This window comes from Poecilia mexicana, unplaced genomic scaffold, assembly GCF_051168715.1.
Source record: "Poecilia mexicana isolate PSO_F unplaced genomic scaffold, ASM5116871v1 scaffold_13, whole genome shotgun sequence".
Lineage (NCBI taxonomy): Eukaryota > Metazoa > Chordata > Actinopteri > Cyprinodontiformes > Poeciliidae > Poecilia > Poecilia mexicana.
The window spans coordinates 5,031,702-5,052,344 of record NW_028263382.1 but is presented as its reverse complement, the minus strand read 5'-3'; the positions used below and the strand labels follow the sequence as shown (position 1 = coordinate 5,052,344).

The 20,643-nt window shown below is 46.3% G+C and overlaps 3 protein-coding genes across 6 annotated transcripts; 2 read left to right on the top strand and 1 right to left on the bottom strand.

Annotated features, from left to right (window-relative positions):
- Positions 1–1,107: 1,107 nt before the first annotated feature.
- rnaset2l (ribonuclease T2, like) lies at positions 1,108–6,341 on the bottom strand. Of its 4 annotated transcripts, none has more exons than XM_088011508.1 (9): positions 6,258–6,341; positions 5,667–5,914; positions 5,227–5,294; positions 5,042–5,099; positions 4,893–4,960; positions 4,145–4,258; positions 3,935–3,983; positions 3,579–3,653; positions 1,108–1,406 (listed from the first exon to the last, which is right to left on the bottom strand). In XM_088011508.1, exons 2-9 carry the CDS (start codon positions 5,862–5,864, stop codon positions 1,221–1,223), a joined length of 816 nt encoding a protein of 271 aa, XP_087867634.1. In that variant the 5' UTR covers positions 5,865–5,914; positions 6,258–6,341; the 3' UTR covers positions 1,108–1,220. The 4 variants fall into 4 exon arrangements, with proteins under 4 accessions (XP_087867634.1, XP_014835274.2, XP_014835272.2 ...); XM_014979788.2 differs by having other exon boundaries at positions 5,667–5,875; positions 6,258–6,280; XM_014979786.2 differs by having other exon boundaries at positions 5,667–5,947; positions 6,258–6,276.
- A 2,014-nt stretch (positions 6,342–8,355) lies between these two features.
- cox7a1 (cytochrome c oxidase subunit 7A1) lies at positions 8,356–12,277 on the top strand. Its single transcript, XM_014971483.2, has 4 exons — positions 8,356–8,518; positions 10,372–10,458; positions 11,465–11,549; positions 12,138–12,277. Exons 1-4 carry the CDS (start codon positions 8,504–8,506, stop codon positions 12,194–12,196), a joined length of 246 nt encoding a protein of 81 aa, XP_014826969.1. The 5' UTR covers positions 8,356–8,503; the 3' UTR covers positions 12,197–12,277.
- A 5,030-nt stretch (positions 12,278–17,307) lies between these two features.
- Positions 17,308–20,527, top strand: LOC106906281 (uncharacterized). The gene is made up of 2 exons (XM_014971485.2): positions 17,308–17,639; positions 18,401–20,527. Exons 1-2 carry the CDS (start codon positions 17,552–17,554, stop codon positions 19,831–19,833), a joined length of 1,521 nt encoding a protein of 506 aa, XP_014826971.2. The 5' UTR covers positions 17,308–17,551; the 3' UTR covers positions 19,834–20,527.
- Positions 20,528–20,643: the final 116 nt, after the last annotated feature.

Sequence of the window (20,643 nt, the reverse complement as noted above, 5' to 3'; positions counted from 1 at the left end):
GAACTGTTCACTGTTCAGGTTTGGTGTTTCACTCAGAAATCAACTGGATGAATTTGGCGCACCCCAAGAATTAGTTATTAAATATGTCGACGGCTGATCTTTTAATCTCGAAACAATTTAACTTCAGTTTCACTGGTTGAAGGACGTCAACATTCCAGAGTGAAACGTGGTTCTGAAGGAAGCGGGTCGGACGGGTTCTGATGGAGAGCAGGGGAAAGTATCCCCACCCCTTTTTCAGGTTTCATCCAAGATAAAGAAATAATTAAAACTGGAAATGAATGACGAGTTTTATCTGAAGTACAAATGGAAACGAACTGAACCTGTGATGAACCCAGAACAGGTGGTTTGTCTTTGTTGTTCCAGGTTTCACCAGCAGATGGCGGAGCATCAGCAAAACTCAGGAGGAGGAAAACTTTAAATATAACTTCAGGGAGAGAGATGATTATTATTATTATTATTATTATTTAAAAGACCTTACATTTTCTGTGTAAATCTCAGAGCTTCACGTTTACTAACCTGTCAAAGTTACTCATCTTTTGTTCTTCCCTATGTTGGCTATAAATTAACAGTTTCTGATTCTGGGATATTGTTGCCAATATTTCTATAATTTTTATTTCAGTCTTTCTCCTGGAATGTAATTCTGTAAATCACTAAAAGACTAAAACTGGAACTGAGACTAAACTAGATAAACTAATGAGCTAAAGTCAAAATCAAACGTTTGTTCAGGTCGTTAAATGAAAGCAGAATAAACGGCATCATGGAGGAGCGTCGCTGTGCTTCTTAAAGAGACAGAGGCCAATTTCTAACCGAAATAAAACATCTTTGCTATAGTTTTATATTCAGCATTTTCACCAGACCTGAAGGTAACAGAGTTATTAGGAGGATCATAAAGGAAGCGATTCGACCTGATGCTGCCTAGACCGGACCGGACCGGACCGGACCAAGAGCACAAAGTAGGCTGAGCCTGTGGCGCCCCCTGCAGGAAGCCTGTTTGCTCCACATTTTCACACCATGAAGGAGAATCATCAGAATTTATTGGGTTTGGATGTGAGCCGTCGGATCAGAACCGAAGCGTGTTCTGAGGTTCTGTCAGAAAACTGGACCGGACTGTTGGATCCTTTTATTAGATTTAACAGCTAAAACAAACATCGATTTGAACGGTTCCGAGTCCGAGCTGGAGGGAGAGCAGAGCAGGACATGCCGGGCCGGGCCGGGCCGGGTCAGCCGCAGGGCCGCCATGGCTCCTGGTGGTTGATGGGGAGGTAGTAGAGCGGAGCGTCCGGAGGGCAGGGGTGGCCCAGAGAGGGCTGGAGTCCGGGGCCCAGACCGCCGTCTCCATGGTGACTACAGCCGACGGTCAGGTTCCGGGTCAACTGGACCTTCACCTGGAACAGAACCTGCCTGTCCTGCAGGAAAAGAAGAAAGATTCAGATTCTGTTCATCTTTACACTGAACTGGTTCTGATTCTGTTGGAGGAAATCTTTGTTTCAGTTGCTTAAAGGGGTTCTGCTGAGGTTCTACTGAGGTTCTGCTGAGGTTCTACTGAGGTTCTGCTGAGGTTCTACTGAGGTTCTCCTGAGGTTCTGCTGAGGTTCTACTGAGGTTCTTTTGAGGTCCTACTGAGGTCCTACTGAGGTTCTGCTGAGGTTCTGCTGAGGTCCTACTGAGGTTCTGCTGAGGTTCTCCTGAGGTCCTACAGAGGTTCTCCTGAGGTTCTGCTGAGGTCCTACAGAGGTTCTCCTGAGGTTCTCCTGAGGTTCTGCTGAGGTTCTGCTGAGGTTCTGCTGAGGTCCTACTGAGGTTATGCTGAGGTTCTACTGAGGTTCTCCTGAGGTCCTCCTGAGGTTCTCCTGAGGTTCTGCTGAGGTTCTACTGAGGTTCTCCTGAGGTCCTACTGAGGTTCTCCTGAGGTCCTACTGAGGTCCTACTGAGGTTCTCCTGAGGTTCTGCTGAGGTTCTGCTGAGGTCCTACAGAGGTTCTGCTGAGGTTCTGCTGAGGTCCTACAGAGGTTCTCCTGAGGTTCTCCTGAGGTTCTGCTGAGGTTCTGCTGAGGTTCTGCTGAGGTTCTGCTGAGGTCCTACTGAGGTTCTGCTGAGGTTCTACTGAGGTTCTGTTGAGGTCCTACTGAGGTCCTACTGAGGTTCTCCTGAGGTTCTGCTGAGGTCCTACTGAGGTTCTCCTGAGGTTCTGCTGAGGTTCTCCTGAGGTTCTGCTGAGGTCCTACAGAGGTTCTCCTGAGGTTCTCCTGAGGTTCTGCTGAGGTTCTGCTGAGGTCCTACAGAGGTTCTCCTGAGGTTCTGCTGAGGTTCTGCTGAGGTTCTGCTGAGGTCCTACTGAGGTTCTCCTGAGGTTCTACTGAGGTTCTGCTGAGGTCCTACTGAGGTTATGCTGAGGTTCTCCTGAGGTTCTCCTGAGGTTCTACTGAGGTTCTGCTGAGGTCCTACTGAGGTTCTCCTGAGGTTCTACTGAGGTTCTGCTGAGGTCCTACTGAGGTTATGCTGAGGTTCTACTGAGGTTCTACTGAGGTTCTACTGAGGTTCTACTGAGGTCCTGCTGAGGTCCTACAGAGGTTCTCCTGAGGTTCTCCTGAGGTTCTGCTGAGGTTCTGCTGAGGTTCTGCTTCCTGTCAGATCATTCTTGAGGTTCTGAACTTGGCTGGACTCCATGTTCTGAAACTAAACTCTGTTCAGAACCGGAGTTTAGTTTCTGAACTAAAAGAAACTAAAGTCTTTTAGAAGAACCCAGCAGAACCGGAACTGATTGGACCAATCAGGAGAATTTCATCCTGGCTGTTTAACCAACACCAGCTGGTGGTTCGGTTTGTTCTTTTGGACCTTAAACGACCCGCACATCACTGGAAAAACAACTGCAAGTGTTTCTAATTTGTCACCATGGTAGCCGGATCGCTGAAGGACCCAGTTGGACCAGCGGTTCTGGAACCGGACTGGGTCAGCGGCGGGTTTTATGAGATGTGCTGAGGATCCGGTCCAATTAGCTGCTGATGTTAGTGGAAGGTTCTGGAGAACAAAGTTCTGCTGCAGATCCAGAGGACCCGGTCCTCTGACCCGGTTCCTCTGACCCGGTCCTCTGACCCGGTTCCTCTGACCCGGTTCCTCTGACCCGGTCCTCTGACCCGGTTCCTCTGACCCGGTTCCTCTGTGGGTCATCATAAACGTTCTGAACCAAACTGCTGTTAATCGGCTGCATTTGATCAGTTTAAGCCGTAATAAAATAATTTCGGTTTGATTTTTATTTTCACATTAAAGACGCTGATTTTGTGGTGCGAATCTAAAAACTAGTTTTGTAATATTTGCTCCTGTGAATGATGATAAATGCGACTTTTTGTTATAACTTGACATTAAGCTCAGCAGTGGAGTGAAGGTGAGAAATGCTGCCCCCTGCTGGTTGGAGTTAGCATCGCTAAAATCCAAAGTTTTTGACCATTTCTGCGGAAAATTTGCAATAAACGCACAAAACTGCATCAGCGTGAAAAAAGCCGAGGCTCTGCTGATTCTGTTTGGATATTTGTGATGATTCAGCAGGTTTCCTCTGAAAGTGAGGCGCTGCAGTGAATCACCTGCTGGTCTTTGACGCACTGGATCTCATGTCTGTCTCCGACATGCGGCAGCAGGACCTGCTGCAGCTCTGCAACCTGGACCAGAGAGAGACAGACGGAACCAGAACCAACACAAACCCAGAAAAACAGTAAAGCTGCAGCCTGCCGCAGACATTGAAACAGTAAAAACCATCACAATCCTAATAACATTAATCCTAGACAGGGAGAATAAAACTGTTGCTTTTGTCAAACGCTTTTCATCTTGAAGGCAAAACATAAAATGAACTCCAAAGGAGAAAAAGATGATTACATTTTAAAATGTAATAATCAAACCTTTTTTTGTCTCTATTTAAATTTTATGCGGGTTGGACTTTTACCTTGTAGAGTCGGTCACAGGACGGAGTGATTCCTGCGTCCGCCAGCATCCTGCAGCACAAAACAAACTGTCTCATTATTTAGCTTCATCATTTCAGAGAAAATGTGTGAAACATTTATGAACGTTTTATTTTTTTTTAATTTTATTGCTAAAATGAGCCTGCCAGTGAATTCCGCATGGTGGCCACAAGGGGCGCTGCAGTAACGCTCACTTGTAGAGATCAAACTGATGCCGCAGCTTCAGGCAGATCTGGAAATATTTCAGAGGAGAGTTGAATCCTTCAACACACGCAGCGCAAGAGCCGTGTTTCAGCCACTCCTCCTTCCTGCCACACCAATCAGATCATAGAATAGAAGCAGCCTTTAGTGCCCCGTGAAGTTGACACAAAAAAGTTCTTAGAGTGTTTACAACAAGTTATAAAGAAGAATAACAAAACCAGTACTAGTAGTAGTATTCTGTAAAAGACTATGACATAAAAACTGAGGAGTTATTAATTAACTCCACAGTAATTAGATAAAAAATATCAGATCACAAACCGAGGGATGTTCAATTTAGTTGGATCAATATAAATTAATTGGAAATATTCACTCATATTTCATGAAACAATGAGGAAATCTTCATTTCAAGCATATAAACAAAAAAGAATGAGGCAAAAAATAAAATCCGGTTTTGCTGCATTTATGGGAACTGAATGAAAATTTGATCTGTTAATTTGCAAAAAGTTTTATTGAGGATCAGCACTTCGAAAATAAACTGAATTCAAGTAAAATACATTTATTTCCTGTTTCCTGTATTTACATCAGAAAGTCAAAGTCTGAACAATAAACAATAATTAAAATTTAAGAGGAATATTTAATGGGTAAAGCTGCATGACACCGCCCTCTACAGGAGGAGACAGGAACTACAGAAACTCCGCCTCCTACAGACAGGAAGTGGAATTACAGAAGCGCGCAGCGTACCAGAAATGGAAGTAAGGTTTGGTTTTCAGGAGCGATGGCCAGAACTCCTTCAGCTCCTCCTCCACCTCCTGAAACATAAATCAGAAGTTTTACAGAAACATCGCCCTCTTCCTGTAGAGGGCGATGTTTGGAGGAAATCTGGGAATCACCTGGAGGTCAGAGGCGAAGATGGGCCAGCAGGTGCAGCAGGACTGGGCGTGGAGAGGCCTGGAATCGAGCAAACAGGAACATCAGCTCCCTTTGGAGCGTCCTGACCGACAGATCATTTTTAAACCCATTCATTCATAAAGCAACAGACAGGAAATGAATCAGTTGGTAGCTAAAGGATTGGTACCAGAGGCCGTGGATGGTCCAGCTGCTGATGTTCTCAGGAATCGTGCACTGAGTCTCTTTGTACAAAGACTGATGGAAACAAACAGAGACGGGACGTTAGCAGAAATCTCATGTTTCTGACAACATGAGCAACCTCCTATAGTCAACCTTCTTGTCCCGCATCAGTGTCTGACCTCAGATAATTAAGTCCTAATTTCACTGAAAGCTTTTCTCAGTAGGATTAATATGACATAAATGGGAAATCTTTCTGACATCGTGAATGTTTCATCTTTTCTCAAGGAGAATCTGAATTCAGTCTCTAATTCATCATCAGATCAGTTTGTTTTTCTTTCTTTGATTTGTCCTTCCTGCTTTCCTTCTTTATTTCTGATTCTGTGTTTGGGAACCTGAAAGAGCTCAGATTACAGTGATGATGATGATGATGACGATGACGTCACGCACCTGGCAGAAACCCCCCGGCCACTGCAGGGTGAACACCATGCATCTCCAGCTGCAGTTGCGCGGGAGCAGCTCGGCGCCGTGGCGGCCATATTTGTAGTCCTTCCACAGTTCCTGTTGCGTCACGGAGCCGCGAGGGAGCAGCAGGAAGAGAAGAGCCGGACTCAGAGTGACCAGCAGGGGCAGCACTGAGCGGGACATCTGGGTCTGAGCTGAAAGTATTCACACCCCGCAAATTCAGGTTCGGGTCTCTGGAAGGGAAAGGAGTGAGCCTGTGGGGGGCGCTAGAGAGACCGTCCTCATCAAGACAAAGCATCAGAACAGGAGAACAAGTTTTGATTCTGTTGATTATCTGACAGGATGTGGATAGATGATCAATTTTTAAAGGTTTTATCCAAAGCAGATTGACTTGTTTCATTAAAAATCTGCTTCATTTCCCTTCAGAAACAAACTTCTGGATTAAATAAACACATTTTGAATCTAAATCTGCAGAAGTTTGAATAAATGAAGATAACAAAGCTTCACGTTTGCCTGATTTCAGCGACTGAATCTGGTTTAAGTGTTTTTGTTGGTAGCAGAATCTGAAGAACTCACCGATCTGCGTCTCCGTCGGCTGGAAATGAAGAAGTGAGACGATTCCCCTCAGCAGCAGCTCAGCTGCTGCTGCTTCCGGCCCAGCGGGGGCGCCACTTTCACAACTATAAAAAGACCTTCCATTCACACTTCCTCAGAAACCAGAACCGAGGGGCTGATCCGGGTCGAGCCTCCAGAACCAACAGGACCAAGAAAACCATGAGAACCAACAGAATAATCAGAACCTGCAGAACCTTCATCAGAACCTGCCGGAGGTTCTGATGAAGGTTCTGTCAGAACCTCCGTCTGACAGAACCTGCTGTCCATGCTGGGTTTTGACCTGGTGAAGCGTTTTCCTTCTCTGCAGACTAGCAGCAGCGACTCTCTGCTCATCCCGCCGGTGGTTTTGTGACGTTTCCCCAAACTAAGGAAATTGGTGTCAAACGTTTGTGCTGCAAATATTTCTGTTTGTGCCGCTGTCATTTCAGAGATATTAATAAAAACGTTTCCAGAGGTCATCAGAGGTCATCAGAGGTCATCAGAGGTCATCAGAGGTCGACCAGCCGTCCTATGACTGTTGCACAAACAGCAGAGTTGATTGATACCAAAGTTGTTTGATTTAAATATTTGCAGCACAAACATTTGACACCAACAGAAAAACAGAAAGGTTTGGGGATTGTGGGAGACAGGGAGGAGCTTGACCTCTTGACCTCTTGACCTTTAAACTTAGATTAATATAATAGTAAGAAAGTTTTAACACAAAACGGTTTCACCAGCTTGAAAAGTCCAAACGTGCTGTAAACCAGCAGAACCCGGCCGGTACCACTGCTGGCCGGCAGCATGAAGGCTGTGGGTTTGAATCCCGCTCTGCCTCAGTCCAGAACCAGAACCAGAACCGATGGGCTGACTGGACTCTAAGCTTTACTAAGCTGCAAATACAAAGCAACATTTACTGACTTTCTAAATATTTTTTCATTATTTTATTGTTTCTTGCATCGTTTCCTTTTGTCTGAAGGTCATTCATTCAAAGCTGCTTCTGATTTACTGAAACCGATCAATAAAAACACATATTGATCATTCCAACCAGTAAACAAACCAGCCAATCAGAGCAGCAGACAAGCACTAAACCAGGGGTGTCAAACTGAGGGCCACTTCAGCATATTGGACCCCTCAACGGGCCACATTGACGGTGTGATCAGGAGGGCCCAGCTGCAGCCCTTCAGACTGCAACTTTTAGATGCATCCCTGCTAAAATAAACCAGTTTAGTTAATAAACAGCAGCTAAATATCCGATGTTAATATGATTGTAATTTAACCGATAAAAATAGTAAATGACCAATTTTTTTTTGTTGTCGGTCAAGATAACGGATAACAAAAAAAAGTCTAGCGCCACCTGCCGCCCTGACACCAACTCACACATCTTCATTCTTACTGGTAAATCGATTTTTCTTTTCTTGGACGTTTTGATGTTAGCTTGTTGACGTCTCAGTTTTATTCGCTGGGAAAATCAATAAGCAGCTTGAGGTGACTCTGCTGCTCTCTAGTGGCGAGAAGCCGTAATGTTGGCTGGTAACAATCGAAATGCATTGTGGGAGATGTAGTTTGTAGTCAATTCGTGCTCAAAACCTATTTTAAGTCAATCATCGGCCTATAAAATGCTGGGCGGGCCACATAAAATGACGTGGAGGGCCACATGTGGCCCGCAGGCCTTGAGTTTGACACGTGCTCTAAACGATCAGCCTGATAAACTGATCAATATCAGAACTTTCCTACAGAAACGTCTTCAGTCATTTTTTACCAAAAGTGATTTTTGCTAAGAAAAGTTTTTCCTTCCAGAAGATGATTTAGGCAGAAAAAATATTATTTTAGGGAAATAAAGAAGAGGTTTAGTCTGAAGGAAGCAAACAGCTGGTGGTGTGAGCTGAGGGCCAACCAGAACCAGAACCAGAACCAGAACGGTTCTCTCTCTGTGGCAGCCATGCTGTTGTCAGCTGAGCTGCAGGCAGGGTAGTAAATATCTCCAGCAGGGACTGTGTGTGTGTGTGTGTGTATGTGTGTGGGGGGGGGTGTGTGTGCGTGTGTGCGTGCGTGCGTGCGCGCGTGTGTGTGTGTGTGTGTGTGCGCAGCCGGAGCTGTCGCTCTCCCTTCCTGCAGGCAGTTTGGCCTCTGCAGCTGATCGTAGTTTGGCAGACGCTCAGAAACTCTCCAACAGCCAGGAAGTGTGTGAGTGTGTGTCCTTGTGAAGGTAGCGCAGGCAGCAGCTCGACATGAATCGCCTTCTGGTGAGCCTGGCTCTTCTTCTCCTGTTTTTCTGCCTAGTGATCCGTTTGAGGTGAACTTTGACTCGGTTAGAGGCAGAGCGGCTCTGACCCCGGGGGGTCGCCGTGTCGGGGGGCAGAGATATGATCCGGGCGGAGCGCCGGCTGCAGGTTCAGCGGTTCTGCCTCAGACTCACACCTGCTGCTCACCTGCTGGGCCGAGTGCAGCGCCGCACGTCCGCCATGACGGCAGCCTGCGGTGCTGCAGCCTGCGGTGCTGCAGCCTGCGGTGCTGCAGCCACAGGGAAACATCCCTGTTGCCTTTTTCTGGATTCATGTGTCTTTTATTTTCTGCATGATGATGAAATATTTCATGTTTTTCTCCATATTTGTTAAACTTCTGGCCATTTTTTCATAAACATTTAAACGGCAGCAGGACGGCTCCAGGAATTAGCCTGTCCCATTCCTCGGGGTCTTCCTCCTCCTCTCCCTCCATCTGTGTCATGGTGTGAACAGAACCAGAACCGGTCCGGACTCCAGGGACCTATCAGTCAGCAGAGAGGGTCATGACCCTCCATCCAGGACTGCTACAGGTCAAAGGTCATGAAAAAGCTAGCTAGCAGCTCTGCAGACCCCACACATGCTGGACATGAACCGCTTAAAGCTCCACCTCCAGGGCGGCGCCACCGAGCCAGTCCCGGCCCGCAGCATGATGCTGCAGCCTTACTTCGCTCCCACGACGTTTTCTTCTTCACGTCTGAATTTTTGTTCCGATTTTTCATGAAAACTTTAATGTCACAAAGAAGCAGAAACTTCTCAGCAGCTTCAGGGGAAATTATTTTCTGCTTCACAGGAACCGGATCGTCTTTCTGCCCCAGTTCAGATTCTGGTTCTGGTTCTGTAGCTCTGACCCGGTCCAGAACCTTCGGGGTTAACGCTGTTAATCTGTGTTTTCAGATCAAAGTTTGTCATAAATCCTTTATGAGTAAGTAAAAAGTTTTCATCTGAAATCTCTGATTCAAATTTCATGGAAAAAAGTTAATTTATTTCTAAAGATCTTTCTTTGAATTTCTCCACCTTAGTGACCTTTAACCCCGTGAGACCCAGTTCTGGTTCTGGTCAGCTGATGACCTCCAGCTGAACTTTGTGTTGTTATGTTTGTTTTGTCCTTTGGGATGAGTTCTGCTCTCTGATTGGTTCTGGTGTCGTGTTGCTGCGACAGGGTTGGCTCTGGTGCAGGAAGTCCCGCCCCCAGCTGTCCAGTCTGACCTTCCTGTGAACAGAGAGACATGCAGGTTCTTAAAGAGACAGTGTAGGTTTTGCTCCAGCTTGACCGAGTCAAAGCCCAGCTCTCTTCAGGACTGGACTTTGACTAGGCCACTGCAGCACCATTTGTTTATTTATCAATTCAGTTCAGTTCTAGAAAAGTTCATCCAGATTAGATCTGATCTGGAAATAATATTTAAACAGGACAAGAAGAAATGATCCAATAGAACCAGAACATGAACAGAACCAGAATGGATTAGAATTCTGTCCGTCTGGCTCAGATTACTCCAGAATAAATAATCTGGATTATTATTTATTGTCCTGAAGGGAAAACAAACAATTAAAAGGAGGAAAACAGAAACAGGAACACGTGACGGATCCGCCTCTGTTGATCGGCTCTGATTGGTCCCTGGATTTCACAGATCATAGTTATTGATCAGCTATTAGAGAACCTGCAGAACATTTTGCATGTTTAGGAAAAGCTGATTAGTGCGGCTGAACCTGGAGTCTGCAGCTGATTCTGTTTCCTTCTAGAGTTTTTTCTTGGTTAAATGTTTTCCTTCGTCTCTTCAGAAGCTCCGCGTTTTAACCGCGTTTCCGTTTGTTTCCAGAACGTTCCCCTGGCGGCCGTCCGGGCCTTCAGCAGCTCCAGCAGAAACCTGAAGAACAAAGTTCCTGAGGCGCAGAAATTCTTCCAGGTGAGACTCCACCGCCCGCCCAGCGGCCGACCGGACCGGAAGCCCCGGCAACAGAACCATCAGAACAGTAACTAATCAGTTTAACCAGACCGGATCGAGAGAAACCAGGAAATACTCACTTTTCCACCTGGAGTTCAGTAAAATCCATGTTTTTACCTCCGGTTGGACAGATAAGGCTCCCAAGCTACCAGTTACCATGGTGACCAGGCCTACTGGTTGCCATGGAGACGGCGCGGTCCAAAGATGCTGCTTTTCCAGCCCTGCTCACGTGGCAAAATGAAGAGTTACATTGACTCTCATTACTGGATCTGGTAAAATTTAGTTTGAGATTTTGCTGTTGCAGTAATAATAGTTCTGTCAATCGAATTCTAAACGTGATTAATCGGATTAATCATAATGATTAACTTTATAAAGTTCAAATGTAAATATGAACATTTTCAAACGATGTTTTATTGTCTCAGATCAAACGGTCAAAGTGAGTTTTCCAGGTTTCCATTTTCAGGAAGGTTTGAAAGAGTCACTTTGTTTTAAACGTCGAGTTGGAAATAAGAACTGTTGTGTTTCAGTGGAAGGATAACCTGAAGTTACCTCAGTTTTATCTAGGCTTAGTTTTAAAGCTACGTTTTCTGCGGACCCCTCCTTCCTGTCGCTGTGACCTCAGTGGCCTGCAGGAGGCGCTGTCGGGTCGACATGCCGTTTGATTCTTCTGTTTTATTTAACATTAACACCTTGATAGACTAAATGAAATCTAAACTCTGAACGTGAGTTTTAAACTTTTGACCCGTCTTTAGCAGGAAGTTGACCAATCGTGTCGCAGTCTGTCGTCCGCTCTGATTGGCTGGCGCTCGTCTCAGACAGGAAGTCTGCTCTGCTTCTGTTCTGTAGCAAACTGAGGTGTAGGTTTGAATCCTGCAGCTTTCTGGCTGCTTGTACTAAAATCATGTCAGAAATAAAGAAATATCCTCTAATCGCCACCTGATGTCCCCTGTGGTTTCCATGGTTACAGGAAGACAACGGGCTGCCGGTCCATATCAAGGGAGGAACCAGCGATGTTCTGCTGTACCGGGCCACCATGTTGCTGACTGTCGCAGGTAAGAGCCAATCACAGACTAGATTAATAAAATACAATGATATTAAACAAAAGTTAAAATGGTTAAAAAAGGTTAAAAACAGTTATTTATTTGAAAATGAGAAAGATAAAACTTAAATATGGAGCTGGACCAAGAAGTGGTGATGGTTTAGTTTTCTGATCAATCGATTACTAAATCGATTGATCTAGCAGCAGAAGATGTAATGTGCTTATGAACACGAGCTGCATCTGGACCTTATCGGGTTGGACCAGAACCAGACTGAAGGTCACAGGATCGGGCCGGAGCGGCTCAGAAAGCTGCAGCACTGAGGCCTCCTGGCCAGCAGGGGTCACTGTCTGACAGCGGCGCTGAACGAGACAGGGGCGCCATGTTCTGCTTCCATCCAGATGGAGGTTGCTATGACAACCACCTTTCTGAGCACTGCTGCAGATCCCCAATAATTTTGGTTATTTAAAGAGAAAAAACAGAGAGACTCATATTTAAAGTCATATTTTCACCATGTTACTTGTTTAATTAATGTCGGTTTTAAACTCGCTGAGGATCAGGAAGGAGCCAGATTCTTCTTCTACTCATGTCTGTTCTCTGCAGGAACCTGCTACTCCATCTACTGGCTGCTTGTTGCCTCCATGCCTAAGAAGAAGGAATGAGATGATGTGCAACATGCAGCGCAGCAACGCTAAGCCGATGCTCGTCTGAAAGCAGAAATAAAATGACTCAGTTTCTCTGTGTCTGTTTGGCTTCTGTTCAGTCAGCAGGAAAACCTTTAATCAACCTTGATAAAGAAATTTATCAAGGTTCTTTGCTCTACAAGCCACAAAAACCCTTAACATGACCGACTAAAGTTAAAAGATGTGAATCAGTAGTTCTGCTAAACAATGAGATTGAATAAAAGTGAGACATTGTAAAAGTTGTTTCTTTACATATTTTGTAGCATTAGCCCAGAAGCTAAGCCTGGAAAAGTTTGGAAACTTTAAACAATCAGAAATGGACTTTGTTCCAACAGCATCATGTGACAGGAAGTTAGGATTATAAACTTCCTACAGAAGAGCTGCTGGACGATTTTTCCTGTTAGCGGCGAGTTTTTCCTCTCCACTGTGGCTGCATGCATGCTGGGTATGAGGGATTGCTATAAAGTCAAAGGCACAATGCAAGTGATTTTCTGCTGTTGCCCCCTGCTGGTCAGGAGGAGTGAATGCTGAAAGTCAAAGACTGCAACCCTTAGAAACTTTAATATGCATAATTATTTGATCTAACTGCACAATTCATTAACTAGCATCAGATCTGGTTATGATGAAGTGAAATGATTTTTTGTGAAGTTCCTGGAGGTGAAAGTTTTAATGAACTGATGTGGAGAATCAGAACTAGATGGAGCTCAGTGAGTGTAAACACAACCTGCTGTTAGCTGAATCTACATGTTGTAGGTCTTTGTGACAGATTTCAGTTTGCTTCTCACCCTTAATGAGTAGAAACGTACCAACTGTGGCGCCCCCTAGTGGCTCTCAGGAGTATTGCAGGGATCTGCACAAAGAGCTTTCTATGACAAAATATAAAAGCTGCATTCATGCCGTTCCCTGATTTGGAGACAAATTCAGCTTTCTGAGACTTTGGGGACAAATTTTCTTGGAAACGGTCGACTTCATCAGTCTGAGGGTTGGAGACCCACGTTTGGCTCCTTCAGCCTAACCAACGCTGCGGCGTTCAGATCGGCCCGTTCTCCTTCACATATCAACGTTAAACAGCGTAACGTCACAGGCAGTCGTTTGTCTTTTATTACATTTCTGCCATCAACATGTTTGGCTCTTTGTGGGGACTTTCCATCAACTTCTATTCATCTTTTATTAATTTCTACATCCTGACCATAAACCATCTTTCTCCCTAAATTTTCATTTTCTTTTCCCATTACATTTTAAATCAAGCCAAAGCAAAGTTTAAAATAAATATTTAAGTACATCATCATTGTTACAGTGAATCTGTTTGGCTTCATGTCAGACAACAGTTCTACACTCAGCAGGAGAAGACGAGTGAAAATAGTTTTAATTTGTTTGATTATTTCACAGCATTAAGGAGAAGAAAATAATGATGTTAAAATAAATACATTTAACTATGATTATATTTACTAGGAGATTCTCTGGCTGCAGGTTTGTCCTTAAAGTGTTAAAATGTTATGAAAAATAAAAGATTGTTCTCTCAGCCGCTTCGTCTTCAGACCTTTGGGTTTAAGATCATATTTAAATCTGCAGATAGTTTTGGAAATAACAGCAGATGAAACTGAGCCACTGAGGTTCTGATTAAAGGACGAAAAACATTCAGAGATTTTTATCTCAGCTCCAGAAGCTGCTGTGATCACTAAGACAAGAACATTTAGCTTTTTATGTAACGTCTTACTGATATTATAAAGTCCCTGAATCTTTCAGCAGAGGAATTTGTCCCCCTGCACCGATGGGGCCCCTGTCTGTCTGGACTTTATTGGTCTTATTACAGCAGCAAACTCAAAAGAATAAAGTTTAGGTTAATGACAGAGAGAAGAACATCATAAGAGAACAAAAATAAAAGTGAGTTTATGCTACATGACTGTTGCACAGACCTGGTTTATAAAATCCAGTGAAGGTCAGTTGAGCAGAGGGACTCAGACCGGCCCCTGGCCCCCGGCCCCCGGCCCCGGCCCCCGGCCCCCGGCCCCCGGCCCCCAGCCCTGGGCCCCAGTCCTGGCCTCTGGCCCCTGGCCCTGGGCCCCTGGCCCCCGGCCCCGGCCCCCGGCCCCCAGCCCTGGGCCCCAGTCCTGGCCTCTGGCCCCTGGCCCTGGGCCCCGGCCCCCGGCCCCGGCCCTGGGCCCCAGTCCTGGCCTCTGGCCCCTGGCCCTGGGCCCTGGGCCCCGGCCCCCGGCCCCGGCCCTGGGCCCCAGCCCTGGGCCCCAGTCCTGGCCTCTGGCCCCTGGCCCTGGGCCCCTGGCCCCCGGCCCCGGCCCCCGGCCCCCAGCCCTGGGCCCCAGTCCTGGCCTCTGGCCCCTGGCCCTGGGCCCCGGCCCCCGGCCCCGGCCCTGGGCCCCAGTCCTGGCCTCTGGCCCCTGGCCCTGGGCCCCAGTCCTGGCCTCTGGCCCCTGGCCCTGGGCCCCAGTCCCGGTCTCCGGCCTCCAGCCCCCGGCCCCCGGCCCCGGCCCCCGGCCCCGGGGCCCAGCCTCACTGTCTCAGGAACCTCATGGAGTCCATCAGGAGAAGTTCTGCTCCCGGCGGACCAGCAGCTGTCTGCTGCGTTCCTGGACTGAGGATTAATGTTCATGATCAGATCTACTGACAGCATGAAGACAATATGCTGTAAACATCTAGTTTGGTTCTTTTATGAAAGCTGATCCTGTTTCATTCCGTTTCAGCGTCTCTGACTGCATTGATCATCAGACTGGTTGTCATCCGGCTGGTCCTGCTGGGACCGGTTCTGGTTCTCCACTTCAAGCATCCTGTCTCCAGACCAGGAGAAGCCAGAAGTCTGGACCAGAGAAGAACCGTCATGATGACGCTGAAGCAGACTGCAGTCTGAAGGAACCGGATCAGGATCTTCACATCCACAGGAAGGAGCACAGGCGACTGCTGGGAGTCTGTTGCTGCTGGATTTGAGTTTTATTGATTCCAATACTGATCCTGCACTAATGTAATCCTGCTTCTGTGCTGATTTTTACAACCCAAGTCTGATTTTGTGACCAAATACATACAGTAAAGTTGCATTGAGTGTTTGGAGGGCTCCCCCTAGTGGTGACTGACCGTGTTGGCAGAATGTCTGGATGACTGAAGCTTCTCACTCTGAACTGATTCTGTTTCAATAAAAACCAACCATGAACTGCAGCGAGGCGTCTGCGTTCAGTGTGGATTACTGCCAACCACCAGGAGGGGGCGCTGTAATGACAAGTCTGTACAATGACAACTGTTACACTTACAGACGTCAGATAACATTTTTCCAGTTTTACAGCTTGTTTGGGACTCTGGATAGATGTAATGTAATGTTTACATTACAGTAATGCCATTACAAGATGGTAATGGCGAACCAACCGGACATTGTGGTGGTGGATAAAGAACAGAGGAAAGCCGTTGTGGTGGATGTAGCAATACCAAGTGACCACAACATCAGGAAAAAGGAGAAACTGGAGAAATACCAGGGCCTCAGAGAGGAACTGGAGAAGGCCTGGAAGGTCAAGACCACAGTGGTGCCTGTGGTCATCGGGGCCCTCGGGGCAGTCACCCCCAAACTGGAGCAGTGGCTCAAACAGATCCCAGGAACAACATCAGACATCTCAGTCCAGAAATGTGCAGTTCTAGGCACAGCCAAGATACTGGAGGAGAACCTGAAGCTCCCAGGCCTCTGGTAGAGGACCCGAGCTCAGAGGATGAAAGAGACCACCCACGGAGGGTGAGAGGGGAATTTTTATATATATATATATATATATATATATATATATATATATATATATATATATATATATATATATATATCTGCTCTGCTGGTTCATCTGAAATTATTTCATCCACTTTCATCGCTCCGGCTTCGTCTCACAGTGAGTACAGTTTTCCAGTTTTCCTTCATCCTGTCCACCTCTTAATGGGAAACTTCATGGAGCATTTTGGACCAGGATCCTGTCCAGAACCCTGTAGAACTGAGTCCTGAAGGAGTCCAGCAGGAACCTGTGGCTCCTGTTAGCTGAAAGGCAGCGTCCAGATTGTTATGTAGCCTGAACTGAAGAATATTTGGCTGGATGCAGATAAATGAAGCAGGGAGTCGATGAATCAGGAGGGTTTGCTCTCGCTTTGGCCCAGATGTTGTAAAACTGAGAAAACTTCAACAGGTCCAACACAGAGGAGAGGCTCAGATGTCCCAACATCTCAGATCCCTCAGTTTGGGGTCATGACCTCTGCAGATCAGATCCAGACTGCTTGGCTTCCTGTTTCAGAGCCGATTTCTCTGATCCCACTTAGTCTGGAGGCAGAACTGATGGCTGCCTGTGTTAAAGCGCCACCTTGTGGTGAGTTGGGCTCTTGTTCACCATCTCCAGTCCTCCAGGGAAAACATCCTGCAGCTTTTAGATGCATCTCTCCTCAAACACACCTGGATCAGATAACCTGCTGGTTGCAGAGCTGAATGAATGCTGGGAATTCAGACGTGTTGGAGCGGAGCTGCATCTAAACGTTGCAGGATGTTTTCCCTGGAGGACTGGAGTTGGTGACTCCTGCAGAGCTGATGAAAAGACCTTCCTGTCATCCGAACGGAATATCTAGATTGTATTCTGAAGTGTTTAGAGTCGAGTCGCTAAAATAAAGCCTTTCATCAGAATCAGTTGCTCCAGTTGTTCATCGTCGCTCTGATTCCCAGAGCAGCTTCCTGTCATTCACCTCACTGCTCAAGTAGAGCAGAGGGGAAAAGTTAATGTGCAAAGTTCAGTAAACAAAACTGGATTGTTCTTTATTGTGAATGGAAGAAAAAATGGTTAATGGAAAATGTAGAGTGAAGAAATGTAAGAATAGAAGAAGAAATGAAAACAGAAAAGAAATAGTCAAGCTCAGAGTTTTCATGGAAGCAGGAGGAACCTGAGACATGAGGAGGACTACTGGCACAAACTGGCACAAACTGGGACAAACTGGCACAAACTGGCACAAACTGGCACAACGCAGCAAAGACCAATTATTTAGTTATTTTTAATTTGTTGGTTAAATATTTTTAGGCAGATCCTGTCCTATACACTCCGGTGCAGCAGGCGGCGGTATGAACCTCAAGGCGGCATTCTGGTCCACTATTAAACACAAAGAAGTGCCGAAGACGAAGAAGATGGAGAAGAAGGAGCGCCGTCCTTCGTGTTTCCTCGGGTTTTTGTCCACGGAGCAGCAGCGGGAGAGTTAATAAAGCTGTAAGACAGAAACGACAGCAGTTGGTGAACTCTGGAAAGAAGAGAAACGGTTTGAGGCTCAGCTGGAACTGCTCAGTAACTGTTAAAGGAAAGTTTGGAGAGAGAAAAGCTAGCAGAGATGTGGAGACAGCAGGTCAAACAGCGACTGGATGCAGCAGAGGAGCAGGAGGTGGATTATAATCCGCTGGACCGGCTCCACAGATTAGGTCTGTATGCTTCTATCAGCTCTGGATGTTTAGCTGCAGCTTTACGCACCCAGAGAGCAGAGCTAAGCTGCTCAGCTCTGCTGGAATGATACGTCAGCGCGGCCGCCATGTTGTGAGTGGCAGGTTGGACACCAACAGAAGAGGTTGGCTAGCTCTTTTAACATAAAATCGGCTTCAGCCCACTTACATTCCAGATATCTGAAATTAGATTGACTGGATATATTATTAGTTAATTAAGATACATATAAAAATATATTCTCTAGGAAAATTATAACTCTAATTACGTAAATGCTAAATTACATTAGATTTACCGTTAAGTTAAATCTAACTTAAAAGTTAGATTAAGTTAACTGTTAAGTTAGATTACAATCAAAAGTTGTATGGAGACTTTTGATTCAGGAGGGGAGCATTTAGAAAATGACGCCATTCAAGACATTTTGATGTAAATACCAGCAGAAGACAGAAACCAGACTGAAATATATCGGTTATTAAGACAGGCAGAAGCTCCACCCACAAACACACTGCACTGTGTGTGACACCAAGGGACACAAAAAAAGAAATCAGGTTTAATCATAGCTTGAGACAAGCAGAGCAGAGGTGGTTCTGCTCTGGTACTCGGTGTAAATGGACCTGCTTTATGTATTGATTCATTTTTTTCAGTGAAGTTTAGAAACATTAGTCTGCATCTGAGCTTAGGGAACCCAAACTGCAACGGCCTGATGGCAGGCAGGTGTTTTCATGGTGTTGCTCCTGTGTTCCAGTGTTCCCTGAAGATGTTCAGCAGCTGCTGGTTAAAGAAGAACAGAGTCCTGACCTGGACCCAGAGGACCCGCTGCCCGTCCACGTAAAGGAGGAGGAGGAGGAGCGCTGGATCGGTCCGGAGGAAGACCACCTGGATGACGCCGCCAGGTTTCCAGTCATCAAAGTTATCGTTAAGAGTGAGGATGAGGAAGATGAGCCTCTGTTGTCACGGCTTCATGAAGACCAGATGGAGAACGGAGATGTTCCCAGCAGCAGCTCAGCGGAGCAGATGAAAGCAGAGACGGATGAAGAGGATGGTGAAGGAGCAGAATCCACCAGGATTCATGCCGACTCCTCCAACTCTTCAGAGACTGAGGTCAGCGATGAAGAGGATGATGGTGTGGCGCATCCTGACTCCCAGATGAACCTCCTGTCAGACATTGGTTCTGAAACCACGGACATGAGCAAAGAGTGGAAGGAGAGCGGCGCTCCAGAGTCCCGGAGTGGAAGCGCCATGACAGTGAAGTGTTTCATCTGTGATGACTGTGGGAAAACCTTTAAAAAGAAACATTACCTCAACGAGCACATCAGGAGCCACACGGGGGAGAGACCGTTTGGCTGTCCCGTCTGCGGACAGCGGTTCAGTCTGAAGAAATGTCTGAACGTTCACGTGAGGAACCACTCTGGGGAGAAACCGTTCTGTTGTGACGTCTGTGGACAGAGGTTCAGCCTGAAGAGAACGCTGAACGATCACCAGAGAATCCACACCGGGGAGAAACCATTCAGTTGTGATGTTTGTGGGCAGAGTTTCAGCCTGAAGAAGACTTTAAATGACCACCAGAGAATCCACACGGGGCAGAAACCGTTCAGCTGCGACGTCTGCGGGCAGACCTTCAGCCTGAAGACCACTTTAAACAGACACATCCAGATCCACACTGGACAGAAGGCGTTTCGCTGTGACCTCTGTGGACAGAGGTTCAGACAGAAATCCACTTTGAACCGACACATGACGATCCACACAGGACAGGAAACCTATCCCTGTGAGGTCTGTGAACAGAAATTTGAGCGAAAGACGCATCTAAACATTCACATGAGAGTCCATGCAGGGCAGCAGGCGTTCTGCTGCGATGTCTGCGGACAGAGGTTTGACCGCAAGTCCAACCTGAACATCCACCAGAGGATCCACACCGGACAGAAACCGTACTGCTGCGGCTTCTGTGGCCAAAGGTTTGGCAGGAAGTCCAATTTGAACCGACACATGAGGATCCACACAGGGGAGAAATCCTTCTGCTGTGAGTTCTGCGAACAAAGGTTCAGCCTGAAGACGAGCTTAAACGACCACCTGAGGATCCACACGGGAGAGAAACCTTTCTTCTGTGACGTCTGTGGTCAGAGATTCCGACAAAAGTCGACTTTAAATATTCACATGAAGATCCACACCAGGCAGAAGTAAAGTTCTGCTTGAATCATCCAGCTGACGGGCAGAGCTGCTCACAGCCAGAGGTTCTCCTGGTGTGGGAACGCTCCGCCCTCCAGGTCCGGCATCCTGTGGGTTCCTGTTCCTTCCCTGGTTTCTCACAGCTGAATCAAGTGATGGTTCATCAGCAGAACCTCAGAGGTCGTTGAACCGTTTCAGCTACTGGTTGGAGCAGAAACATGTAAAACCCAGAGGACACCATTCGGTCCTACAACACATGATTCTTTATTATCCAGCTGCAGAGGAATATTTATATTCTGATATAATCGTCTAGCTGTTGATAGCCATCGTGAAGAAGTTCCCACAGAGTTTGTGGGAACTTCATGTCCTTTCATTTCAACATGTCTTCATTTCCAAAACCCTCTGGAGTCTCAACCGTCGGGTTTTTCTGCAGAACATGCAGAGAAAAAATTTTTCACTAAAAGCTTAAACTATGAATGTGACGTTGTGTGTTTGTAAGTTTCTTATCTTTGCTCATGAATGAATCTCTGGAGCATGAAATGGTTTTGCCAAAGTCTTAGTTTACGAAAAGTAAAACAATAAATTCTGTCAAGGAAAACTAACCGTCCAGAAAGAAAGTTAATAATTATGTTTGTTCTCATTCTGTTTTCTGAAGACAATAGTAAAGGAGCTGAACTATTCTGAGTGAATAAATCTGTTCTGTAATGGAGTTCTGGGTTTTGTCTTTGGTTTTGGTTTAGCTGGACTGGTCCAGTTGAGATGGAGTGATAATTAACCAGCAGAACTGTCAGGTGATCATCCAAGTTGTTTAACTGTCAGTAATGA

What these genes read in the sequence shown, in the direction of transcription:
- rnaset2l (XM_088011508.1), bottom strand. Translation starts at nt 5,864, where the DNA reads ATGTCCCGCTCAGTGCTGCCCCTGCTGGTCACTCTGAGTCCGGCTCTT. An exon ending in GGCCGGGGGGTTTCTGCCAG is followed by an intron (nt 5,295 to 5,666) that starts GTGCGTGACGTC and finishes TGTTTCCATCAG; the next exon opens with TCTTTGTACAAAGAGACTCA. An exon ending in TCTTCGCCTCTGACCTCCAG is followed by an intron (nt 4,961 to 5,041) that starts GTGATTCCCAGA and finishes TTTATGTTTCAG; the next exon opens with GAGGTGGAGGAGGAGCTGAA.
- cox7a1 (XM_014971483.2), top strand. An exon ending in AGGCGCAGAAATTCTTCCAG is followed by an intron (nt 10,459 to 11,464) that starts GTGAGACTCCAC and finishes CCATGGTTACAG; the next exon opens with GAAGACAACGGGCTGCCGGT. An exon ending in CATGTTGCTGACTGTCGCAG is followed by an intron (nt 11,550 to 12,137) that starts GTAAGAGCCAAT and finishes TGTTCTCTGCAG; the next exon opens with GAACCTGCTACTCCATCTAC.
- LOC106906281 (XM_014971485.2), top strand. Translation starts at nt 17,552, where the DNA reads ATGTGGAGACAGCAGGTCAAACAGCGACTGGATGCAGCAGAGGAGCAG. An exon ending in GGACCGGCTCCACAGATTAG is followed by an intron (nt 17,640 to 18,400) that starts GTCTGTATGCTT and finishes CCTGTGTTCCAG; the next exon opens with TGTTCCCTGAAGATGTTCAG.